Below are 23,292 nucleotides of genomic sequence, written 5' to 3'. Positions count from 1 at the left end.
TTTTGGCACTGTATCTCTAAACTAATCTAAACTCTGGCTGATTACATTCCAAAAAAGGAATGCCAAGATGGATGAGGGAGAAAAAGTATAAATAGTACTTACACAATTCACTACGTTTACATTCTTTGAAATTGCATTTTTTAATGCAACATTTACTTTCCCTCTTTTTCATCCGTAATCCTTCTTTGCGAGGAAAGTGATCTCAGTAACATGTGGTTAATGCGTGAGTGATGGAAAATACATTCAATTATGCCATCTTGTCATATGTTTAAAATATTTGGGTGAAATGAAGCAAATTCCAGTTCTGTTACATGGTCGCCCCATTGCAGGAAGGATATGGAGGCGTTGGAGAGGGTGCAGAAGAGGTTTATCAGAATTCTGCCTGGATTAACTTTAGGGAGGTTGGACAGACTTGAATTGTTTTCTCTGGAGCGATGGAGGCTGAATGAAGATAAATTGATATTAAATTTTGTGAGGCACAGATAGGGAAAACAGCCAGAACCTTTTTCCAAGGGTGGAAATGTCAAAGACTAGGGGACATACCTTTAAGATGAAAGGGACAAAGTTTAAAGGAAAAGTGTGGGACAAATGTTTTAGAAAGAGGGTGGTGGGTGCCTGGAACACGGGTCAATGGAGCTGGTAGAAGCAGATGATAGCAACGTATAAGAGTCGTTTAGACATGCATATAAACGGGCAGTTATTTGTACATGAATATCACAATACATAAGAAGAAATATGTTTCTTTCTATCAACAAAAGAAGTGGTGGCGGAGGCAGATACGATAGTAATGTTTTAAAGGGTTTTAAATGGGCACATGGATGTACATGGAATGGAGGGATTATGTGCAAGGAGATGAGATCAGTTTAACAGCATCAGGTATGGCATGGACATTGTGGGCCAAAGGACCTGTCCCTGTGCTGTACTATTTAAGGGCCTGTCCCACTTTCCCGAGTTATTCATGAATTCTTCCGAGTTTTTAAACTCGCAGAATGTTCGTAACGAGTCCGTAGGAGTCCGTGGATATATCGTAGCGGCTCGTTATACCAGCCGTAGGTACTCGGGGCTATTTTCTTACTCGTGGATATTTTTCATCAGGCCGAAAAAACGTCCCGACTTACCTGATGCTCCGAGTACCTACGGCTGGCATAACGAGCCGCTACGATATATCCAGGGACTCCTACGGCCTCCTACGGACTCGTTACGAACATTCTGCGAGTTTGAAAACTCGGGGGAATTTGTGAATAACTCAGGGGAATTCGTGAATAACTCGGGAAAGTGGGATAGACCCTTAATAATTCTATGCTGTATCACTGAATTGTATTGGCTGGAGATGGGCCAGCAGATATTTGACTGACTCCCACTGATTCCCTGCCCTGGCCATCTGCCTAGATTCAAATTGGTGCAATGAACAGGAAAATCAGCTTGTTAATTTGCTTTTTAATTTAGTTTACTTTAGAGATACAACATAGAAACAGGCCCTTCAGCCCATGGAGTCCACGCCAACCAATGATCACCCATACACCAGTTTAATCCTACACACTAAGGACAATTTACAGAAGCCAATTAACCTACCAACCTGCATTTCTTTGGAATGTGGGAAGAAACTGGAACACCAGGAGAAGACCCAAGCGGTCACAAGGAGAACGTACAAACTCTGCAAACTCTGTGCAGACAGCACCCGTGGTCTGGATCGAACCTGGGTCTCTGGCGCTGTAATGCCCCTGTCCCACTTAGGAAACCTGAACGGAAACCTCTGGAGACTTTGCGCCGCACCCAAGGTTTCCGTGCGGTTCCCGGAGGTTTTTGTCAGTCTCCCAACCTGTTTCACTACCTGCTTCCACTACCTGTAACCTCTGGCAACCACCTGCAACCTCCGGGAACTGCACGGAAACCTTGGGTGGGGTGCAAAGTCTCCAGAAGTTTCCGTTCAGGTTTCCTAAGTGGGACAGGGGCATTTGGCAGCATCTCTACTGCTGCACCACTGTGCTGGCTTTGAAGACCATTAGAATTAAAACGTGCAGGCTCTGCCAGAATGAGGAGAAAAGTAAACTAATTTGTCTTGGCGTGAGAATATCCAGGAAGAAGGGCCTTCTGGATAAATAATAATTACCATCTCCCATTTTACAATTCATATCAAATCTATGAATGAGCATTAATAACAAATTCAATTTTCAGTCAATTCAAATGCAACTGCTCCTAAAAGAAGGAGAATACAAACAACATTCGTATTTATGATTGCACTGACACAGTGGAAATGCCACAGCTTTTGTGCTAAAGTTAGACATTAGCTTTTGTGCTAAAGTTAGACATGCATTTCAAACCCTTATATATATATGCAAATATAATATCTACATATTAGTATGGGGAAGCTACCCCGATAGTACAATTATTAAATGTTTTAAAACATTAGTAATTTAAAAGTAAATGAGTAATATAAATTTGCATTATTTTGGTAGTGCTGCAATAAATAGAGTAACCATAATCACTATACTTACATTGCCTTCATGAGCATCTCTGAGGTTGTATGTGAGATTGTGATGAATGTCATCCTTGAATTTATGGGAGTATTCTGGGTACAAGTCCAACACTTCATAGAGACCTTTCAGATCAATACATTGCAGATCACAGTAGGTTAGAGCTTTCACATCAGCGCTGGTTTTGATAACTTGATCTTTGCCTGCAAGATCTGCACCTATTAGATCACCCTTCCCTGTAATACAATAATTTGGAAACATTAGCATTGCATTTCACAAGGCATTGGGAACTGGGGTTCAACATAGTGCCATAATTTGGCCAAAATAGCCTTTGATTTCCCCATGTCTCAGGGAAATTAGTTCAATGCATGGATGGCACACACAAAAATGGCACTTCATCTCTACCAGTATGTGTGTTGGATTTTATCTTAGGCTTTATTTACACTCCTGGGTAATTTGTAGGGAACCATTGACAATTCCTGTTTGGTGCAATGTTGGTGGCCCAAAGATGTACAACTCATCTTTAAGCAAGGGGCAGGATCACCTAGGAGTCTTGATAAGTCTCCATTGAACCATCACACTGAGTTTAGTTTATTGTCACGTGTACTGAGATACAGTGAAAAACTTTTATTGCGTGCAAACCAGTCAGCAGAAAGACAATACATGATTACAATCGAGCCATCCACAGATACATTATAAAGGGAATAATGTGAATAACGTTTAGAGCAAGATAAAGTCAGTAATGTCCGAACAAAGATAGTCTGAGGGTCCCAATTGATGTAGATAGTGCAGTAGTTCAAGACTGCTCTCTAGTTGATGATAGGATGGTTGAGTCGCCTGATGACAGCTGGCCAAAACTATCCCTGTATATTTAGAAGGTTGGTTAACATTTCAAAAACTCACAGAAGGTGAAGAGATATCCTGGAGTGCTTCTGTGCCAGTGGACAAGCTTGCAATTGGCAGGAAATTGGCATTAAATAAGCATCCAAACATTCAGGATGTAAGCAAGATGTACATAAGAGGCACCCTGCATTGATAATGAGGCCACTGAGCAGCTGGTGCAGGAAATGAAGCAAAGAGGGACATGTCATGTTTTACTGGTGTGGCCAAAGATGGGTGAGATTGTCAACAGTGTCAGTATTGTGCCAAGCACTTTGTCAGGAGTAGGAAAACAAGTCTGAGATTTTACACATTTCTATTTCGCCAGAATACATATTTAATTTTACTTCAAGTGCATTATATAGTGATATGTACTTTAAAGGTATAATTCACCCTTAGGTTGTTGTTGGCCACTCATTCCCGAGTAAGACCATGATATCTAGTCTATAGTATTGTGATATGTATAGAGATGGGTGATTAAACCTATACGCAAAATGCTGAAAGAACTCAGACTGAAGAAGGGGCCCAACCCAAAACGTCATCTGTCCATTCCTCCACTGATGCTGCCGAAATGCAGAGGTCCTCCAGCATTTTGTGTTTTCCTCATGATCCCAGCATCTGCAGTTTCGTGTCTCCACTGATTAGACCAATCTGAACTTGACTGGATCAAAGTCTTGAAAATCTACATCCGAGACATTGTTTAGCCGCTTTATAGCATAGATGATATGATTGATTTAGGTAGGTGCAATGCAAACCCCCTCCCCACCCTACATTCTCAGTGGAACCAAGGTGAAGTATACACTGACCTGCAGACTGATGATCACAAAATGTGAATCAGTAAATGAACTGGGACATGGTAGCAGGGTAGTTGTGTGATTAGTAGGTGAAGAATGAACCATTTAGACATGATTTGGAGCCAAACATAACTGCTGGCGAAATTAAAGCTCATTGAAATAAAAAAGGCAGATAGCCAAGAACGGATGAGGTGTAGGAGATGCAGTGATGAGAAATGTCGTTAGTTCACTTTGTTCACTAATGGGATCAGCAAAGGAAATCTCCCATCCTTATTTGCTCTGGCCTGTTTGTGACTCCAGGACATCAATCTGGTTGCTGCTTAATTGTCACCTCAGCTCAAGGACAATAAATGCTGGCAAAGCCAATTATGTCCATTTTCTGTGAATGAATAAAGTTGAAAGTGCAATTCCAAATCTCACAGATGGCAGTATGTTTGCGGCTGCAATTATACAGAGAATTAAGAGATTAGCATTTCTCATGCAGTTGGCAAAAGCCGGCAAATATAAATGTTTGGAAAAATAATAAGGTTGAAGGTTCTGGGAAAACAAATATCAAAATGAGGTAGAGATACAGAAACAGGGTTATTAAATGGATACATAAATTACTAAGTGTAGGTGAATAAGACTAAAAAGTAAAGCAAGATTAACATGTTCAATTCTGGAAAAATAGTCAGATAAACTGTGTTAAACTTCTGTAACACTTTGAAAAGGGCATATTTTCTAACTCTCATTCTATATGAAGAAACATTATTAAAATATATATATAATTTTTCTCAGAGGCATTGTCTAAAACAAAATGATATCAAAACTGTTAGGTTATGTCATCTCTGTGGATTGTCACCTTGTCGTGGTGGAGAAGCTTGTGTGGACCTGAGATCCTGAGAGCGATGCCTTCTGGAGACATGCTCCTGGTAGGGCCACCCATGGCGATAAGGTTGAGGGGGAGGTACTGGATTTAACGGTGGAACAGGCAGAGGATAATGGCTGACCTTAGTGGAGTGTCACAATGGCTGGGAAGGCGGATGAAGGCTGCAGCAGAAAAGGGTCTCCGATCATCTTGGATTCCATGCTACTGGATCCTGACCCAGATCTGTCAAGGACGGTGGGGTGGCTGTCTGTGCACCAGTCTCCCCACGTTAAACAAAGTCATGCACAGGCGTTCTCCATATAGGGAATAGCACCCTGGTAACACCCATGGTCAGCCATGACCGAAGGGGGCCTAAGAAGAAGAAGATACTCATCGGAAGGTTCATGTTCATAAGCCATAGGAGCAGAATTAAGCTATTTGGCTCATCAAGTCCTCTGTCATTCAAACATGGCTGATCTATCTTTCCCTAACCCCATTCTACTGCCTTTTCCCCATAACTCTTGATACCCTTACTAATCACGAATCTGTCTTAACAGTACCCAATGACTTGGCTTTCATAGCTGTCTGTGACAATGAATTCCATAGATTCAAAAGCTCATCGTATGTTAACCCAATCATCACTTGGAAGGAAATGGAAGTCTGAAAAGTGATCCGATAATTCTTTTCTAGATTCTGAAAATGTATGGTTATGTAGATGTAGCTATGTTCACTTGAAGAAATTAGTGATTTGATAGTAATTTTATAGTCACTAATAAATCCAGAGACACTAGTTTTACAAAAAAAAGAACACAAAGTGCTGAAGTAATTAGCGGGTCAGGCAGCATCTCTTGAGAACATGTATTAAGTGTCATTTTTTTTAACATCATTTGCTCCTGATTGAAGCAGTTAAGGCAAAGAGCATTGCTATATTCAAAGAAACAGATCGGCACTTTTGGGTGGTGCGGTGGCACAACGGTTGAGTTGCTGTCTTACAGAGCTTATAGCATCAGAGACACAGTTTCGATCCTGGCTGCGGGTGTTTGTCTGTATAGAGTTTGTATGTTCTCCCTGTGACGTGCGTGGGTTTTCTCCGAGAACTTCGGCTTCCTCCCACACTCAAAAGATGTACGTTTGTAGGTTAATTTTCTTATTTAATTATTTATTTATTTATAATTTAAAAAAAGATTTTTTAAATTATTTATTTCGAACAGAATAAAAGAATAAAAAGCAAATGTTAAACAGCATACAAAAAAACAAAACAAAAATATTTATAAAGTGTCATAAACAATATCTATAAATAAATGAAATCATATGTGTCCAAAAAGGAGCAGGAAGAAGCCAAAGCTTATTAATTCCCACCCCTTATTCAACTGTTTGTAATTATCTTATACAAATTTAGCAGCTATATGTACACCATATGTACACCAGCCACTATATGTACACCAAATTATTTACATTTGAACACTAATCAAATATTTACAAAGCCATACAAAAAAGAAAAAAAGAAAAAGAAAAGAAAAAACCCTCATATACTATACAGTATCTTAGTCATATTTACAACCCATCACTCTATAATCACCCGTCCCAATACAATCAGTATAACAAATATCACAATCACCTATCCTCATCCTAATATCATTTTAAACGTGATTTTGTACTTTTTAAACTGAATGTGGTCTAAGATCACACCAAGAAATTTATTTTCATCTACTCTTTCTATATTTATGTTATCTATTTTCAATTGTACTTGAGGGTTTATTTTATGTTTTCCAAATAGCATAATCTTTGTTTTGCTTAAATTTAGAGACAATTTGTTGACATCAAACTACTGTTTTAAGTTATTCATTTCTGATGTGATGACTTCCAAAAGCTGCTTCAAATTGTCAAATTGGTTTGGTATAATTGCAAATTATCCCTGGAGTAGTGTTAATGGGCGGGGATCGCTGGCTGGTGTGGACAAGGTAGGCCAAAGGGCCTATTTCCGCACTGTATCTCTAAGCTAAACTGATTTAAACTAAACTAAACTAAACATGTTGGAGAAAGGATATAATGAAATGTTAATTGGGTTGGATGAGACTCAAATGAAACAAACACAAGCAGAGACAGGTGAAGCTGAGTTACTGCTTCTGATCTGTAAATATCTTTAGCACTTTGCTGCGAATCCCCAAGAAATCAATATGCCTAAGGTTTAAGTAAATGGAGATAAATTGGTAAAGAAAATCTGGTGCATTGTAAAACACACTGCTTTGCGCTATGGGAGAGAAACCTATTTTAATTAATGTTTACCCATGGATTATTCTACTACAGAAAGTAGCTCAAGCGAAATCATATGCAGGAAAGAATTGGCTAAAGTTCTCAGAGCTTAATGGATCATGGGACTTGGAGAGAAAGCAGCAACAGGCTATTGCATTAAAATGATCAGCCATATCAAATGGTGGAGCAGACTTGAACAATCAAATGGTCTACTATCTCTTGTTTTCTATTTCCTGTGATGCAACATTTTAGTTGTTTTGCTTTTTTTCAGTATAAATTATTTAAAATAACTGCCCATTTCGAGATAAGAAATAATCAGAAATTGGTTGGAAGCACTGTCTAAATATTCCACAGGAAGTCTCTGAGAGGATCAGAGGTAGAAAGGACTCAACTGCTAAAGACAGAAAATTTAGTTATCTTGCTCCTGTTATTGAAAAGCTGGAGGGACATAGCTCTTGCCAACCCTAGATGCTCAGACCTCAAATGTTTGTGGGGAGGATATAACTGGTTATGTTTACAAAAGTGAAGACAGAGATGGAAAGTTGGTCGGAAAGTTACAAGAGAGTATTCTGAGGGATAAGATATACATGCATTTAGGGGTTGATTTGGAATAGTCAGCATGGTTTTGCATGGTTTTGATTGTGTCTCACAAATCTGATTGAGTTTTTTTGAAGATGTGAACTAAAAAGGTTGATGAGGGCAGCACTGTTGATGGTGCTATATGGATTTCAGCAAGGCATTCGACAATATTCTGCATGGTAGGCTGCTCTTGAAGGTTAGATCGCATGGGATCCAAGGAAAGCTACAGTCGCTGACTGGATAGAAAATTGGCTTCATGGATGGAAGCAGTGGGTGATGGTGGAAGGTTGCTTTGCGGACTGGGGGCCTGTGATTAGTGGCGTGCCTCAGGGTTCGGTGCTGGGCCCATTGCTGTTTGTCATCTATATCAATAACTTGGATGAGAATGTACCAGACATGATTAGTAAATTTGAAGATTACACTAAAGTAGAAGGTATTGTAAATAGCGAAGATAATTAGGTCCAGAACGTGCTCTTTTGATAAACTTGATGTAGCTGTTTTATCTGTGTTGTTAAGTTATCACAACTTTTTGAAGCTTACAATAAGATGTGTGTTTCATATTGTGCTGAACTAACCAACGCCTACCTGTAAGTTTGATTGAGCTATGCCCATTGATTTTCAACTATCCATTTACCCATCCATTCAAAAGTTCTGTCAGCCTATGATAATATGGGAATCATGAATTTATGATTCATATTTAATGCAACATGCCATAAGGAGGAGTACAGACAACTGTAAGGTGAAACCAACAGGCTGCTTTTTTCTTTAACCACATTGATACAGCAACCATGAGAGGAATAGATTGGGTAGATGCACAGAATCTCTTGCCCAGAGTAGGGGAATCGAGGACCAGAGGACATAGGTTTAAGGTGAAGGGGAAAAGATTTAATAGGAATCTGAAGGGTAACTTTTTCACACAAAGGGTGGTGGGTGTATGGAACAAACTGCCTGAGGAGGTAGTTGAGGCAGGGACTATCCTAACGTTTAAGAAACAGTTAGACAGGTACATGGATCGGACAAGTTTGGAGGGATATGGAACAAACGCAGGGAGGTGGGACTAGTGTAGCTGGGACATGTTGGACGGTGTAGGCAAGTTGGGCCGAAGGGCCTGTTTCCACACTGCATCACTATGACTCTATAACCATATTGATATAGGTCATTGACAACACCTCAGAATGTTGTAATATTTTAACATTAATATAGAAATGTAATTACTTGTGTTTCCATCGATATTGTGAATGATAAAGTCTGCCTTCTTAGAACACCGTACTTGGACTTTGTGTTGAGAAAACACTTGATCGTGTATTTTCTTGCTTTTTCATATTTTATATTTGACTTAATGACATTATCCAGGTGAACACAATATCTGTCACCAGACATTATAGGTGTACCTTAAGGAATAATTACACCCATGTAACATCGGTGCCAACTGAATTCTATGTTTTGTAATTATCCTTTCCTTGCTAGCATTTAAACTGATCAATTTACGTGTAATCTTACTCCCTTTTTCAGTAAGTTAATAAAGAAAATGGTTCTACTATACTTCAGTTGTGCAGATTAATTTGTCATGGGAACCCTCTTCTTGCCAATTTTAGCTTCTGGCAGTAGGGAAAAGTAATTACTTAGCTTGTCACAAGTATATATAGCCTCTCTATTGAAAGTTAGGCAGTAAAAGAATAATCAATAGCTATGTAAAACATCTAACTTCTTGATTGAGTTCAATTTGTAAATAAGACGGGTGATGAAATATTAAAACTGTGAAAATCCAAGTCAAGTCAAGTCACTTTTATTTCTATAGCACATTTAAAAAACAACTCTCGTTGACCAAAGTGCTTTACATTGGTGGAGGTACTAACGTTATTCAACAGGGCCTGTGAAATTTGTAGTAAATACTGCAGCTGACAAATTAAATAAAAAGGTGAACCCCATACTTCAGCCATTGAAATAAAACAAAATCAAAACAGACATCCTTAATTTGAACGTATTACATGACTAAGTCATGCATGGTCTGTTGTTTGGAACTTGTGTTCTATATTTGCAGGGCTCAAGAGGTTTCTCTCTATTAATTAAGATCAGGTTTGTTTTGTTTCACACAGAATAAATTCCAATGAAATTTGTTTTTTTCCAAAAGGTTCTGGAGCACAATCTGCTTTTGATGTAATGTAATTATCATTAGTTGTTAATAGAGGGGAGATACTGTAACTTGTTTGGAAGAAGACAATTCATTGATATAACAGTTTGGAGTAAATCAAAACTCATGATTATTAAATTATGGATTTTCCTTCCCAGATTGCTAAACAATATAATGACATAGTCATTTCAACCTTTAACATTTTGAGGACAGCTGCTCTAAATCAAATCTTCGCCTTTCACAAATAAACTTATGTAAACCTTAAAAAGACCCCAATTTGAATATTCTGCAATGTGGGATCTTATCTTACTTTTCAGTAAGAAAATGGAGATTGTATAGAGGTTGTAAAATAAATCTATCTGAGTGGTGCATAAGATAAAAAATAATGAATGTAAGAAAGTGATATTTTCTCATTTAAGATAAATGGGAAACAAAGACATTTAAAATTATGGAAGGGCAAGGCAAGGTAAATAGAAACACAGTCAGCATCTTTTTTACCCACTGTAGGGATATCAAAAATAAGAAGCCATAGCTTTAAGGTGGGGGAAGGAGTTTGAAAAATAATTTGAAGGGTACATTTTTTATAGGTGAGTTTTTTAAGTGTCTGGAACATGCTGACAAAGATGATGATGTCAGATACTATCACCACATTTATGAGGCATTTAGACAGATACAAGTTGATAAAGCAAAGAAGGATCTTAATTCAGGCCAATGAGATGAGTTGCCAGGGGCATGGTGAGCCACAGGGCTATATATACAGTGCTGTATGACACCAACTAACAAAGACATGTCGATAAAAGTTTAATGCAAGAGATTTATCAATGATAAGATAGTTACTTGTGGAACTGTGAAAGTCACAGACAGTGTTCTGAATGAAGCAGAAATCATCAACTTTTAAGTTCCAATTATCCAGGTATGTGGAGAAAAGGAGAAAATTAGATAAGGGATGGGATTAAGATGACAATGTACCAAGGCAGGATGTGAATATACTGCAGTCTCTATATAGAATGACACCTTTCTCAATCTTATTGGATCAAGCTGTTTGTCCAGGAATTAAAACAGAAAATCCTGAAACACTCAACAAGTCAGGCCACATCTGTAGAAAGAGAAATACAAATAATGTTTCAGATCAAAGACAATTCTAACAAATAGTTTTCAACCTGAAATGTTAACTCTGGTGTGTAGAAAGGAAATGCAGATACTGGTATTTACCAAAGATAGACACAAAGTACTGGAGTAACTCAACGGGTCAGCTAGCATCTCTGGAGAAAAAGGATGTGTGACGTTTCAGGTAGAGACCCTTCTTCAGAATAAACTCTGATCCTCTTTGCACAATTAATGCCTGACCTGCTGAGTGTCTCAATCATGACCTCGGGCAGTATCTGTGTGGAGTTTGCATCTTCTCCCTGTGATCACATGGGTTTCCTCCAGGTGCTCCAGTTTCCTCCCACAGTCCAAAGACGGTTTTGTAGGTTAATTTTCCTCAGTAAATTGGTCTAAGTGTGTCAGGAATGGATGTATAAACAGAATAACATCGAACTGTTGTACACCAAAGTGATTATTGGTAGGTGTGGACTCAACAGGCGGAACTGCCAAAGGGCCTGTTATCATGCGTTATCTTTAAAAATAATAAAAAATATATTACTCTGTTTAACATCAGTGAGATAATTTGATTGCTTTGTTCATGAGCTTCTCGCCAGTCATAGCCTGGAATAGAAATAGGAGCACGAAAGGAGGCCGGGCAGAATTGTGTTGGTTACCAAAGCACAGGGGTCTTAGAGATGATTGATGAGCATGGATGGCACCCAATAGGACATTCTAACAACTCTGTCAGAGATCATTGAACAAGCCAGGACTGTATGAGTAGCTATGATTCACCTTTGCCATCAGGAAATTTTCAGATCTCAAACTCTGCCAGGTCTGCATTGCCTGTGTCAATGGAAGTCAGAACTTGCCTTTTTTTTACATATGTATGGGAACTTTGAGGGTGTTATAGGTGATACAAGTCATGTATCACAATCTCTTTTGCATAGAACCATATAACCATATAACAATTACAGCACGGAAACAGGCCATCTCGACCCCTCTAGTCCGTGCCGAACACATAATCTCCCCTAGTCCCATATACCTGCGCTCAGACCATAACCCTCCATTCCTTTCCCATCCATATAACTATCCAATTTATTTTTAAATGATAAAAACGAACCTGCCTCCACCACCTTCACTGGAAGCTCATTCCACACAGCTACCACTCTGAGTAAAGAAGTTCCCCCTCATGTTACCCCTAAACTTCAGTCCCTTAATTCTCAAGTCATGTCCCCTTGTTTGAATCTTCCCTACTCTCAGTGGGAAAAGCTTTTCCACGTCAACTCTGTCTATCCCTCTCATCATTTTAAAAACCTCTATCAAGTCCCCCCTTAACCTTCTGCGCTCCAAAGAATAAAGCCCTAACTTGTTCAACCTTTCTCTGTAACTTAGTTGCTGAAACCCAGGCAACATTCTAGTAAATCTCCTCTGTACTCTCTCTATTTTGTTGACATCCTTCCTATAATTAGGCGACCAAAATTGTACACCATACTCCAGAATTGGCCTCACCAATGCCTTGTACAATTTTAACATTACATCCCAACTTCTATACTCAATGCTCTGATTTATAAAGGCCAGCACACCAAAAGCTTTCTTTACCACCCTATCTACATGAGATTCCACTTTCATGGAACTGTGCACAGTTATTCCCAGATCCCTCTGTTCACCTACATTCTTCAATTCCCTACCATTTACCATGTATAGAAGAGTGCTGTGAATTCAGGGAACAACTGTCGATCACTTCTTGTTGCATGAGTTTAAGTTTAGTTTATTGTCACATGTACTGAGGTACAGTGAAAGGTATTTGTAGCGTGCTAAGCATTCAGTGGAAAAAACAATACATGATTACAATCGACCATCCACAGTGTACTGATACATGAAAAAGGGAATAACGTGAATAAGGTTTAGTGCAAGTTGATAACGTCAGTAAATTCCAATCAAAGATAGTCTGAGGATCTCCAATGAGGTCGATAGTAGTTCAGGACTGCTCTCTAGTTGATGATAGGATGGTTAATTTGCCTGATAACAGCTGGGAAGAAACTGTCCCTGAAACTAGAGGTGTGCGTTTTCACACTTCTATACTTTTGCCCGATGGGCGAGGGGAGAAGAGGGAGTGGCTGAGGCAGGAAGATCTGGGATTCAACAGGATTGGCAGATTTTCCATCATCCTGTCAGCCACTGACTTTGCCTGAGCCACTTATTAAAGACAGAGATATTCAGTAACAAGAAGGAACTCAACTTGATTAGTGCGGGTGTCAGAGGTTATGGGGAGAAGGCAGGGGAATGGGGTTAGGAGGGAGACATAGATCAGCCATGATTGAATGGAAGTAGACTTGATGGGCTGAATGGCCTAATTCTACTCCTATCACTTTTGATCTTATGATCAACCAGCAGTGAGCAGCTTCTAGCCAACCAAGCTGGTTAAAATTACGATCTCTGGAATAGCTATGAATCCTCAGTTGTTGTACAAATCCTTGACCCCCAGAGTGGTCTGGAGGATAGAACACTTTTCCAGTGCCTCTCAATAGATGAACCCATCGTAGCTTCAGCAGCTGCCTGATCTTTCGGTGTACCATTCCGTTGTTCTGTGGAAGCAATATCCATATTCAAAGCTGCAGCTTCTGACGTTTAATGTCTAATTCCACTGGCTGTTGAATGCTCTCTTCCGTCGTGCAAAGTAATGGTTAAACAGGCTTATCAGCTAAGATGGATTCATCTGCTAACAACGCCACATGTCAAGCAAAAGCAGGTTGGCTTAGAAAAGCAATTAGATGTTTCAGAAAATGCTTTGGCACGAATAGAAGAACCAGTAAATCATGGGCCACCTGCGAGGTCATTAGTACTACAGATAAGATAGAACATTTTGTCAAGACTAGCTCAGTGCTTGATTTAATAAATGACCCTTGAAATTTGACGAAAAATCTCTAGTTTAAAAAAAACCTTTTGTTTGTAGATGGGGTAGAAGCACAGCCTTGTACTGTAAGTGCATGCTTTCAAGCAAACTCATGGTGAATATTACCTATGGCGAGAAATAGGTGAATTTTACCTTTGGGGAGCGAGAGGTGAACTTCACCGAGAGTGAGGTGGACCACCTCCAGAAGGAGAGAGAACTTCACCTTCGGGGAGAGAGAGGAGAACTTCACCTTTGGGGAGAGAGAGTTCTCTGGACCATGGTGCATGCCAGGGCCAGGACTCCTGAGTTTTCCAGACCAGTCTTCGCAGTCTCTGATGATTTTAATAGATACTAGACCAAGTGCAGACGTGGTCTGCTCTTGGTCCTCCAACTCAACCTGTTGCCGAAGGTAAGATTCGAGCACTCCTCAGCAAAGATTATAGCTCATGAGCCTCCCCCAGCACTGGAGTTGAAAAAAAATAAATCCCAAAAGCACCTCAACAATTGCAATACCAATTGACCCTCTCCCTCCTGTCCTGCCAAGAGCTATGATGGCAATATTGTTGCAAATGTGCACTTGCTGTGAGATACCATTGAGCTGAAAAGTTCAGTTCAGAGTGTTCCTGTCAGTGTTCCTGTCTTGCAACTTTGTATCGAAGTATGTTGGAAGCTGTGAGGGATGATTTTAACAGGAAAAAACATTTTAAATTCAGTTTTGTCAGATTTTTGAACATTTTCATTAATAACTCAAGAAATAAAGCATGACATTTTCAGATAAGGCAATTTTGGACTATGGGAAAAATCTCTACTGGAATATGTAAATATTTTACTGTTACCGCATCGTTTTTTCAAGAAGATGTGATCACACATGAACAAACAAATACACACACATCCAAGGTCAGACTTTTAATAGTTACTAGACCAAGGGGGACGCGTTTGGTCCCATCCCCTCAATGCGCGGTTGCTGTGGGGACATCTAGAGAGGGAGGGAAGGAGGGTAGAGAGAGAGGGCAGAAAGAGAGGGGGCAGAGACAGAGAGAGGGGCAGAGATGGAGAGAGAGAGGGGGGTATAGAGAGCGGGGAGTGAGGGGGGAGAGAGGGGGGGGTGAGAAGGGGGAGAGAGGGAAGGGGAAAGAGGGGGGTAGAGAGTGGGAGGGAGAGGGGGAGAGGGGGATGAAAGGGAGGGGAGAGTGGGGAGGGAGGAGGGGGGAAAGATGAGGGGTGGGAGAGAGGAGGGGGGAGAGGAGGGGGGGAGAGAGAAGGGGGGTGGAGAGAGGGGGGTAGAGAGGAAGGGGGAGAGGAGGGGGGGAGAGGAGTAGGGGAGCAGGATGGGCAGAGCTCACAGCCGGGCAGCTCGTGGCCAGGCAGTTAACGGGGGGGATATCACTCGCATGGCAGACGCTGCACGCAGAGCCATTGTGACGTCATCAGCCAAAGCCGCTCGGTTTTATATTCAAAGTTATTTCAGATTCTTGAACATTTTGATTAATAACTTGAGAAATAATGCATGAAATTTTCAGATAGGCGATTTTTGACTTCACGGCATAAATCTCTATCAGAATATGTAAAAATGTTACCGTTACCGCGTCATTTTTTTCTAGAAGATGTGATCACACACAAACAATCAAATACACAAATCCATAAATCCACATACAAGGTCAGAGTTTTATAGTTATAAGGATATGATTTGACATTCTTTCTTCATTCATTGATCCGAAGCTTCGAAACCTGCTTAGATTTGATTGCACCTCGCTGGATAGGATGGTCTTCAGGGTTTGCATTTGACCCCGAATAAGCTTCAGGTGGACTCTTCTGTTCCAGTGGATTTCAGGACAGTGGATCATTACACCATATAATTGGTTTGTTAAATCTTCCGAAGATTGGCCATAAGAAATTTGGATTAGTTGGCCATTTCGATGAGCTTCAAAACAGGGGCATTTTTGCAAGGTACTGAACTGTGGGCTGATGCAATTCACATCTGGCCCCTCAGCTATATGAGCAGGTGCATTTTGCATTGAACAATTTATTTGAAGGGCATCATATGTTCTTAAAAAGGTAAGTGTTTTATTTTCTCATAGGGACTTGTAGCTCTGAGCATGTTGGGGAATTCTGGACTTTTGCACCTGGAGGAATATGGAGGTCACAGTCTGCCTTCCCACTTCACAACTGGACTCGCCTTATCCATCTCTACCTGACACCCAGTAGCTGCTGTCTGCCAGCACCACCCTTCCCCCTCCGCAAGCTGGTTCCACCTGCGCAGCATTCCCCACCTCACCTGGACCCAGCTATCACCTACCATCCCCTGTCTCATCCCTCTTTCTCATCTTATATTGGTGACCTCCCCAGTCCACCTCAGTCCTTATGCCGGGTCTTGACCTGAAATGTCATCTCCCCCTTTTTCTCCGTTGATGCTGCTGAACTCACTGAATTCCTTCAACAGTTTGTGTGCTTTTGCTCCAGAATCCATCCATGTCTAGCAATGGAACCCACCCCATCACCCGAACAATAATATGAGGAAGGTCTTTTCCCTTTAGGAGGATTGAGGATGCCTGCATACTTTCCATCAGGGTATACATTATGCAACCATCGAGTCTTAATTTTATTCTATGATTGATATAGCCCCTCAGTTCAGTCACATAGCATGTATAAAACATATGCCATGTAATTATTTTTTTTAGGCATTGACTCGAATGTGTTGGCAGACAATAATTTGCTTTGAAAAACAAAAATTAGTTTTGGCCATTGATGTCAATGCAAAGTGGGAACTAGATTAATTTTAATAGGCTGAATTGCTTAAAGATCTGTAAAGAAATTCATGCATTCTGCACTAAAATATTTGAATGCTTGTTTTATAAACAGTTTACTGCCACAAACATATTTTCTCATTAGTTTGTATTTCACCCACATTAAAAGGGGTTATTTAGTGGAAAGATGAAAATAAGTGCTAAATATGCAATGCGCTAATACAACTATTTAAAAGATTATTTTTGAGTCATCGAGTCAAACAACACTGAAACAGGTTCTTTAGATCACTATGTTTATGTTGATTATCAAGTATTATCTATACTAATTCCATTTTCCAGCAATTGGCCCATAGTCTTGAATGCTTGTTCAGAGACTTCTTACATGTCTGAGAGCAGCTTCTTCTGCTGTCTACTTAGGCAGTATGTTCAAGTTTCAAACTATCCTTTGGAGAAAAAAAAATCTTTGCTTATATCCACTCTAGACTTCCTACTTTTTACTTTAAACCTATGCCCTCAAGTTTTAGACAACTCTGCTATGGGCAAAAGTTTCTTGCTAACTACTCTATCTAAGCCCTTCATGATTTTTTATATCTCAATCCCCCTCAGCCTCCTCTGCTGTAGGAAATACAAATTTGACCTATGCAATCTGTGCTCATCGCATATAATGTTCTGGTAAACTTCCTCTGCACCTTCTCCAGTGACTTCTTATAGTCATGTTATTAGAATTGCATTCAGTACTCTGGTTGCGGCCCAACAAATATATGTACCACAACCTCTCGGTCCTTATATTATCTAGCTTGGCAAATTGCCCCTATGCCTAGTTAACCACTTTATGCATCTGGACTTATCCATGTTATCCTTCATGAAGATAAACACTCAGAAACCTTCCAGACACACTGGTGTGCCTAGCTGTGTTCTTAAAACGTGCATGGATAAGCTGGTTGGAAATTTTTGCTGACATCATTAATCACTCATTACTATGGTCCAAGGTTCCCACCTGCTTTAAAAGCTCATCAATAATACCGGTGATCAAAAAGAGTAAGGTGCCATGTCTCAATAATACTAACTGCTGGCACTAATGTCCGTGGTGATGAAGCACTTTGAGAGGTTAGTAATGACGTATTATCAACTCATACCTTAGTAAGGTCCTGGACCCACTTTCATTCCCCTACCGCAACATTAGAGCAACAGAGGATGCAATCTCACTGGATTTCCACTCTGCACGGGATCGCTTGGACCATAAGAACACTTACGTCAGACTGCTGTTCAGCTCAGCGTTCATCAAAATCAAAGAGTTGGGTCTCTGCTCATCCCAACGTAATTAGATCCTCAACTTCCTCATAGGAAGACCACAATCAGTAAGACTTGGCAATGACACTTCCTCATTGAAATCATGACCACAGGTGCATCTGAAGGCTGTGCACAGTCTCTTGCTCTACTCTCTGCACCCATGATCGTTGGACAAATAGCAAGTAACAATGAGTCAGAGTGCAGGAAGCAGATTGATAATCTGATTGAATGGTGCCAGAACACCAATCTTGTTCTGAACATTAGCAAATGCTAAGGAGCTGATTGCTGACTTCAGGAACGGATTGCTGTCTTTACAAAGTTAATCATGGGCTAATCCTGTTCCTCCGTGGTTTTAGTGTCCTATTTGCACAATTTCACTGCGTTTGTTTTTTTTAGCTGAGGTTGAATTTCCAAGCCGATGGCATTATTTTTCTTTCTCTTAATCTACAGTATGAAAGGATAATTGCTGCTGATGGTTTATGACTCAACAGAATGCTACACAATGATCCTTGGAAATGCCATATGTTCCTATCTCCAAGAAATATTTTGGACTGAATGTGCATAAGGAGAGAATTGAAAGATAATCATTTATGGCAAGATAATAATGGATATACTCCAAGATGATATAAAATGAAAAACAAGGAATAGAAGTGAATAAGTTGCTATTCTGATGGGAAATGCAAACATGCAATGTGTTCCAGAAATATCATCCACATGAAATATAGAGAAAAATAAACCCGAGTAAAATAAATTCATTGAAAATGTTTACTCAAATGACAAAATAAAATTTCAACGGAATACATCAATTATACATTAGAAATTATGAAAGGAATTCACTGAACTGTACCACCCTCACTAAAAAAATGCAGCAGGTGAAAATGGATAGATTATTTAGAAAAGTACCTGTTTGCCTCTACCTAATTATGAATGCATATTCAACACTTAAATGGAGCCATGGGTCATGGGTCAGTCAGGATGAAAACAGGACCTTCAGTCCATCTCATCTATGCCCACCAAGATGTCATCTACGCAAACCCCACTTTCCTGCATTAGGTCCATGTCCCTTAATTCCTTTCCTATCCATATACCTCTCAAAAAGTATTTACCTGCCTCTACCACCTCCTCTAGCAGCTTGTTCCTTGTAGTCAGCACTATATCGAAGGGCCGAATGGCCTCCTCCTGCACCTATTTTCTATGTTTCTATATATGTATGAAAAACATGCAGCTCAGCTTTCCTTGAAGTACTTCCTCTCTCACCTTAATCCTATGCCCTCTGGTTTTAGAATTCCCTATCCTGGGAGAAAGATTGACCATCTGACCAATCTATGCCGTATGGATAATTTTATGCACCTCTATAAAGTCACTTTACAGATTCCTACACTGCTCTGAGAACAATCCCAGCCCTTCCAATTTATCCTTCCAACTAAAGCCCTCCATTTCAGATAACATCTATTGAATCTCTTCTACACTTCCTTTAGTACTACCACATTCTTTCTACAATGTGGAGACCAGAACTGCAGACAATTTCTCAAGTGTGGCCCAACCAATACCTTGTGCAGCCGTAGTTAAAGGCACCGTGGAAGCAAGAATGTTGAACCTCTTTTTCATTACCCTATCCACCTGTGTTGCCATTTTCATGGAGCTATGAACTTGCGCAACAAGGTGCCTTGATACATACGTTTCCAAAGATTTCTGCTGTTTATTATATATGTCTGACCAGTATTAGATGACCCAAAACTCATTACTTCACACTTGGCTCTGCTTCTGTTCCACCCAACTTCCCAACTGATCTATGTCCCCCTGTATCCATAGTCACTATTTAAACTCCACCAAACTTCATACTTTTGGACCACTGGCATTCTAATCCAAATAATTTAACACAAACATCCCAGGACCAATCCTGTGGTGCACGACTGATTGAAGCAATGGTGCTTTATTTACACACATTTGTGCAGTCATTACACACCTCTCCACTGCTACCCGCTATCTCCTATCACAAAGATCCAATTTGCCAACACGAACCGCTGCCTTCATATGTCCAAGTTTGTCTTTCACTTCGGTTTCTTTAAGAAGTATTTACATATGGCAAGGTTATACCAAAAACCAAGCTTTAAAAAGGAAATGTCACAGGTCCTATTCTGGTTGAAGCAGCACAAAGGAAGCTGGTTAGGTAGATGAGGGAAAGTAATTTGCAGGGTAACGGGGTAAAGGTATTTACTGCATTGGATGAGAAAGACCTGCATAGACTCAGGCAGTCAAGTGGCCTCCATCTGTGTCAAGATATCGCAAGGACCTTGAAATTCATCTCTTCCTTTAACGGTCCACCAATTACATTGTTAGAGCACCATAGACTTGTGCAGTACAGAAACAGGCCCTTCAGCCCACCATGTCCATGTTGCCCATTGGAGTTTCCTATACTAATCTTATTTACAGGCATTAGATCCATAACCTTTCATGCTTCGCAATTCAGGTCTAAATTTTTCTAAAATGCTGTGTAAGTATTGACCTCCATCACCTCAACAGGCATCGCCTTCCAGAGTCCAATCACCGACTGTGAGAAACATTCTCCCTCAGACCTTCTCTGCAACGACACAGACATCGTTGGCTGAAGGGCCTATTCCTGTGCTGTGCTGTTCAATGTTATATGTAAAACTCCATCTCTCACCTTAAACTCTTGCCCTCTTGCCTTAGGTACACTCTGTGTGAAAATAATTATTAGTATTTATACTATCTATCCTTGTCATCATTTTACTTTAATTAGATAAATCTATTATACTGTAACACATGCTCAGTATTTGATGCCCATTCCTCAAATTTCTTGGGAATGCACCAAAGGAGTATTACATAGGGAATGATATAATCTAGTGCTTTACAGACAATGAAGCCATATCAGACTCAGAAGAGTGATGCACACCCAGGATCGACTTGTTGAATTAAAAAAATTGTGAAATTCAATCCTTAATGAAAATAGGTGTCTAATTCTGATGCTTCAGACCAACCTTCAGTTGAGCTGAATAGATGCTGGTCTAAATAGTTGCTGCCCAAGCACTGTGATGAACAGTTGTTGGCATCTGATCAGTTTGGCCAATCTATTACTATCGAGCATACTGCCTTGGCCAAATGTGGCTGGCTAAGTTGTATTATGTGATGCATACTGATATATTCCAAGATTTCCTCGATGTGATTTACAATGTTGGACCAGTTATTAAGCATAACATCTGTCACCGGTCCACAGAAGTACACAGAACCTCTTAGCTGATCTCTCTTCCAAGGTTGTTGGTACAAGCATTGACATTAGACTGATGGGAATCAGTGGGAAACCTCTATACATTGACAAATTGAAGCATTCAGCCTGTATTCTTTCTTAGAACACGAAGGAAGGATGGAATTATGAGCAAAGGGCTGTTGGACATGGCAACTAGCCACAGGTGAAAAAACATAACATCTTTCATTTAGTCTCCCAAACATTTCCTTTGGACATTGAAGGAATAATGAACTGAAGCCGAAGACTGAGTGTCACAGGAAACCCAGAATTGCCATTTTTGCCACATGGAGGAAGGTGGCATTGTGTGTCTATTCTATCAACCTAACTACTAGGAGATGAATTCCCTCAACTTGCAAATTTTGTTAACTATTGGGTAATGGAAGCCAATTCACATTGCTGATAAAATCACAAAATAATATTTAAACAAGCGCAACTGATGCCTGACATTTTTGCTACAAAAAGCAAAACAAAATGTCTAGGATTTAGGCAGCACAGTGGTGAAGCCGGTAGAGGTGGCTCAGGTGCTGTCTGTGTGGACTTTGTGCATTCTCCCTGTGACTGCATGGGTTTTCTCCAGGTGCTCTAGTTTCCTCCCACATCCCAAGGACATGCGGGTTTTTAGGTTAATGTTGCGCCTGGTGTGGATGCAAAAGTGGGATCGCGTAGAACTTTGTGTAAACGGGTTATGGATGGTCAGTGTGGATTCGGTGGACTAAATGGCCTGTTTCCATGCTGTATCTCTAAACTAAAGGTATATTGTTACTGGTTTTGTCTGTAAAATAGTATTACAAATGCAATGGAAAATGCTTATATTATGTCACTTAGAAGTACCTCAACTTTTCCTCAATACATTTATGCTGAATACATTTAGTCAAAATCAACACAGTTGAGGGTGGGAAAAGTTCCTCGTATGTTGCATTCCTCGTATGTTGCAAAGCATACTTGGCTAATAAAGTATTATTGTATTGTTGATCTCTAGATTTTGAGCAAAAGGCAGTGTGGCACCATGGATTGAAGGGGCCAATTTATGTGTATATCAACAGGGTCAACATGCAAGGTATTTAGAGGACATTGTATTGTCAAAGAAGAAAGAATGAAAACATTAATTTGATAAAGTGTTGATTTTTCTGTGTCTTTAGCCATCTAGAATGCTTTCGGGACAGGGAACTGAATATTCAGGGTTATACATCCTACAGGGACCGGGACAGGGAACTGAATATTCAGGGTTATACATCCTATAGAAAGGCCAGGCAGGTTGGCAGAGGAGATCGGGTCGCTCTGTTGGTGGGGGATGAAATTCAGTCCCTTGCGAGGACTGACGGTGTAGAGTCGCCGTGGATAGAATTGAGGAATTGTAAAGGTAAGAAGCCACTACTGGGAGTTATCTACAGGCCCCCAAACAGTATCCTGGATATAAGGTGCAAGTTGCAGCAGGAGTTAAAATTGGCGTGTAACAAAGGTAATGCCACTGTGGTTATAGGAGATTTAAAAAAATTTTTATTTTATCTTTTTTTTAATTAGAAGTAGACATATTATAAAGTATAGTTACATATTATAGTAAAAAAACTTTTCATATACATCAGTCATACATTATTAAAATTTTCAATTGTCGATTACTTCTGCTTCTAATGTTTTTTTTTATATAGAAAAAGAGAGAAAGAGAGAAAAAAGAGTTACAGATATTAAAAAAAACAAAAAAGGTGGAATGGATTACTTATAATACGTCATTGGAGATAGGTTCGTAGATTATAAAGTATGACTTTTCATCTAATCCTGAGTTCAAGTTTCAGTTGGGTTTTCGTGCTGGGCCAATCTATCCCGTCAGATAATTAATGAATGGAGCCCATATTTTATCAAAAAGTTCTTGTTTGTCCATTAAGACAAGTCTAATTCTTTCTAGATATAGGGTCTCCGACATTTCCACAATCCACATTTTAATTGTGGGAGTCGTAGGGCCTTTCCAAAATTTTAATATTAATTTTTTCCCGGTTATTATACTGTAGTCGAGGAAATTTATTTGGCTTGTTGTGAGTGTTAAACTTTGCTCTGATATTCCA

At 39.9% G+C, this 23,292-nt stretch overlaps 1 protein-coding gene across 1 annotated transcript in view; it reads right to left on the bottom strand.

Annotated features, from left to right (window-relative positions):
• The window catches only part of kcnh8 (potassium voltage-gated channel subfamily H member 8), a 397,801-nt gene that overhangs the window by 11,315 nt on the left and 363,194 nt on the right, over nucleotides 1–23,292 (bottom strand). The window contains exon 11 of the mRNA XM_033039823.1: nucleotides 2,496–2,710. Within this exon, the coding sequence (XP_032895714.1) occupies nucleotides 2,496–2,710 (215 nt within the window). The remainder of the gene's footprint in view (nucleotides 1–2,495; nucleotides 2,711–23,292) is intronic.

This window comes from Amblyraja radiata, chromosome 2 (assembly GCF_010909765.2).
Source record: "Amblyraja radiata isolate CabotCenter1 chromosome 2, sAmbRad1.1.pri, whole genome shotgun sequence".
NCBI lineage: Eukaryota > Metazoa > Chordata > Chondrichthyes > Rajiformes > Rajidae > Amblyraja > Amblyraja radiata.
Note: the sequence above shows the minus strand (reverse complement) of the source record. Positions and strands in the feature narration are given on the sequence as shown.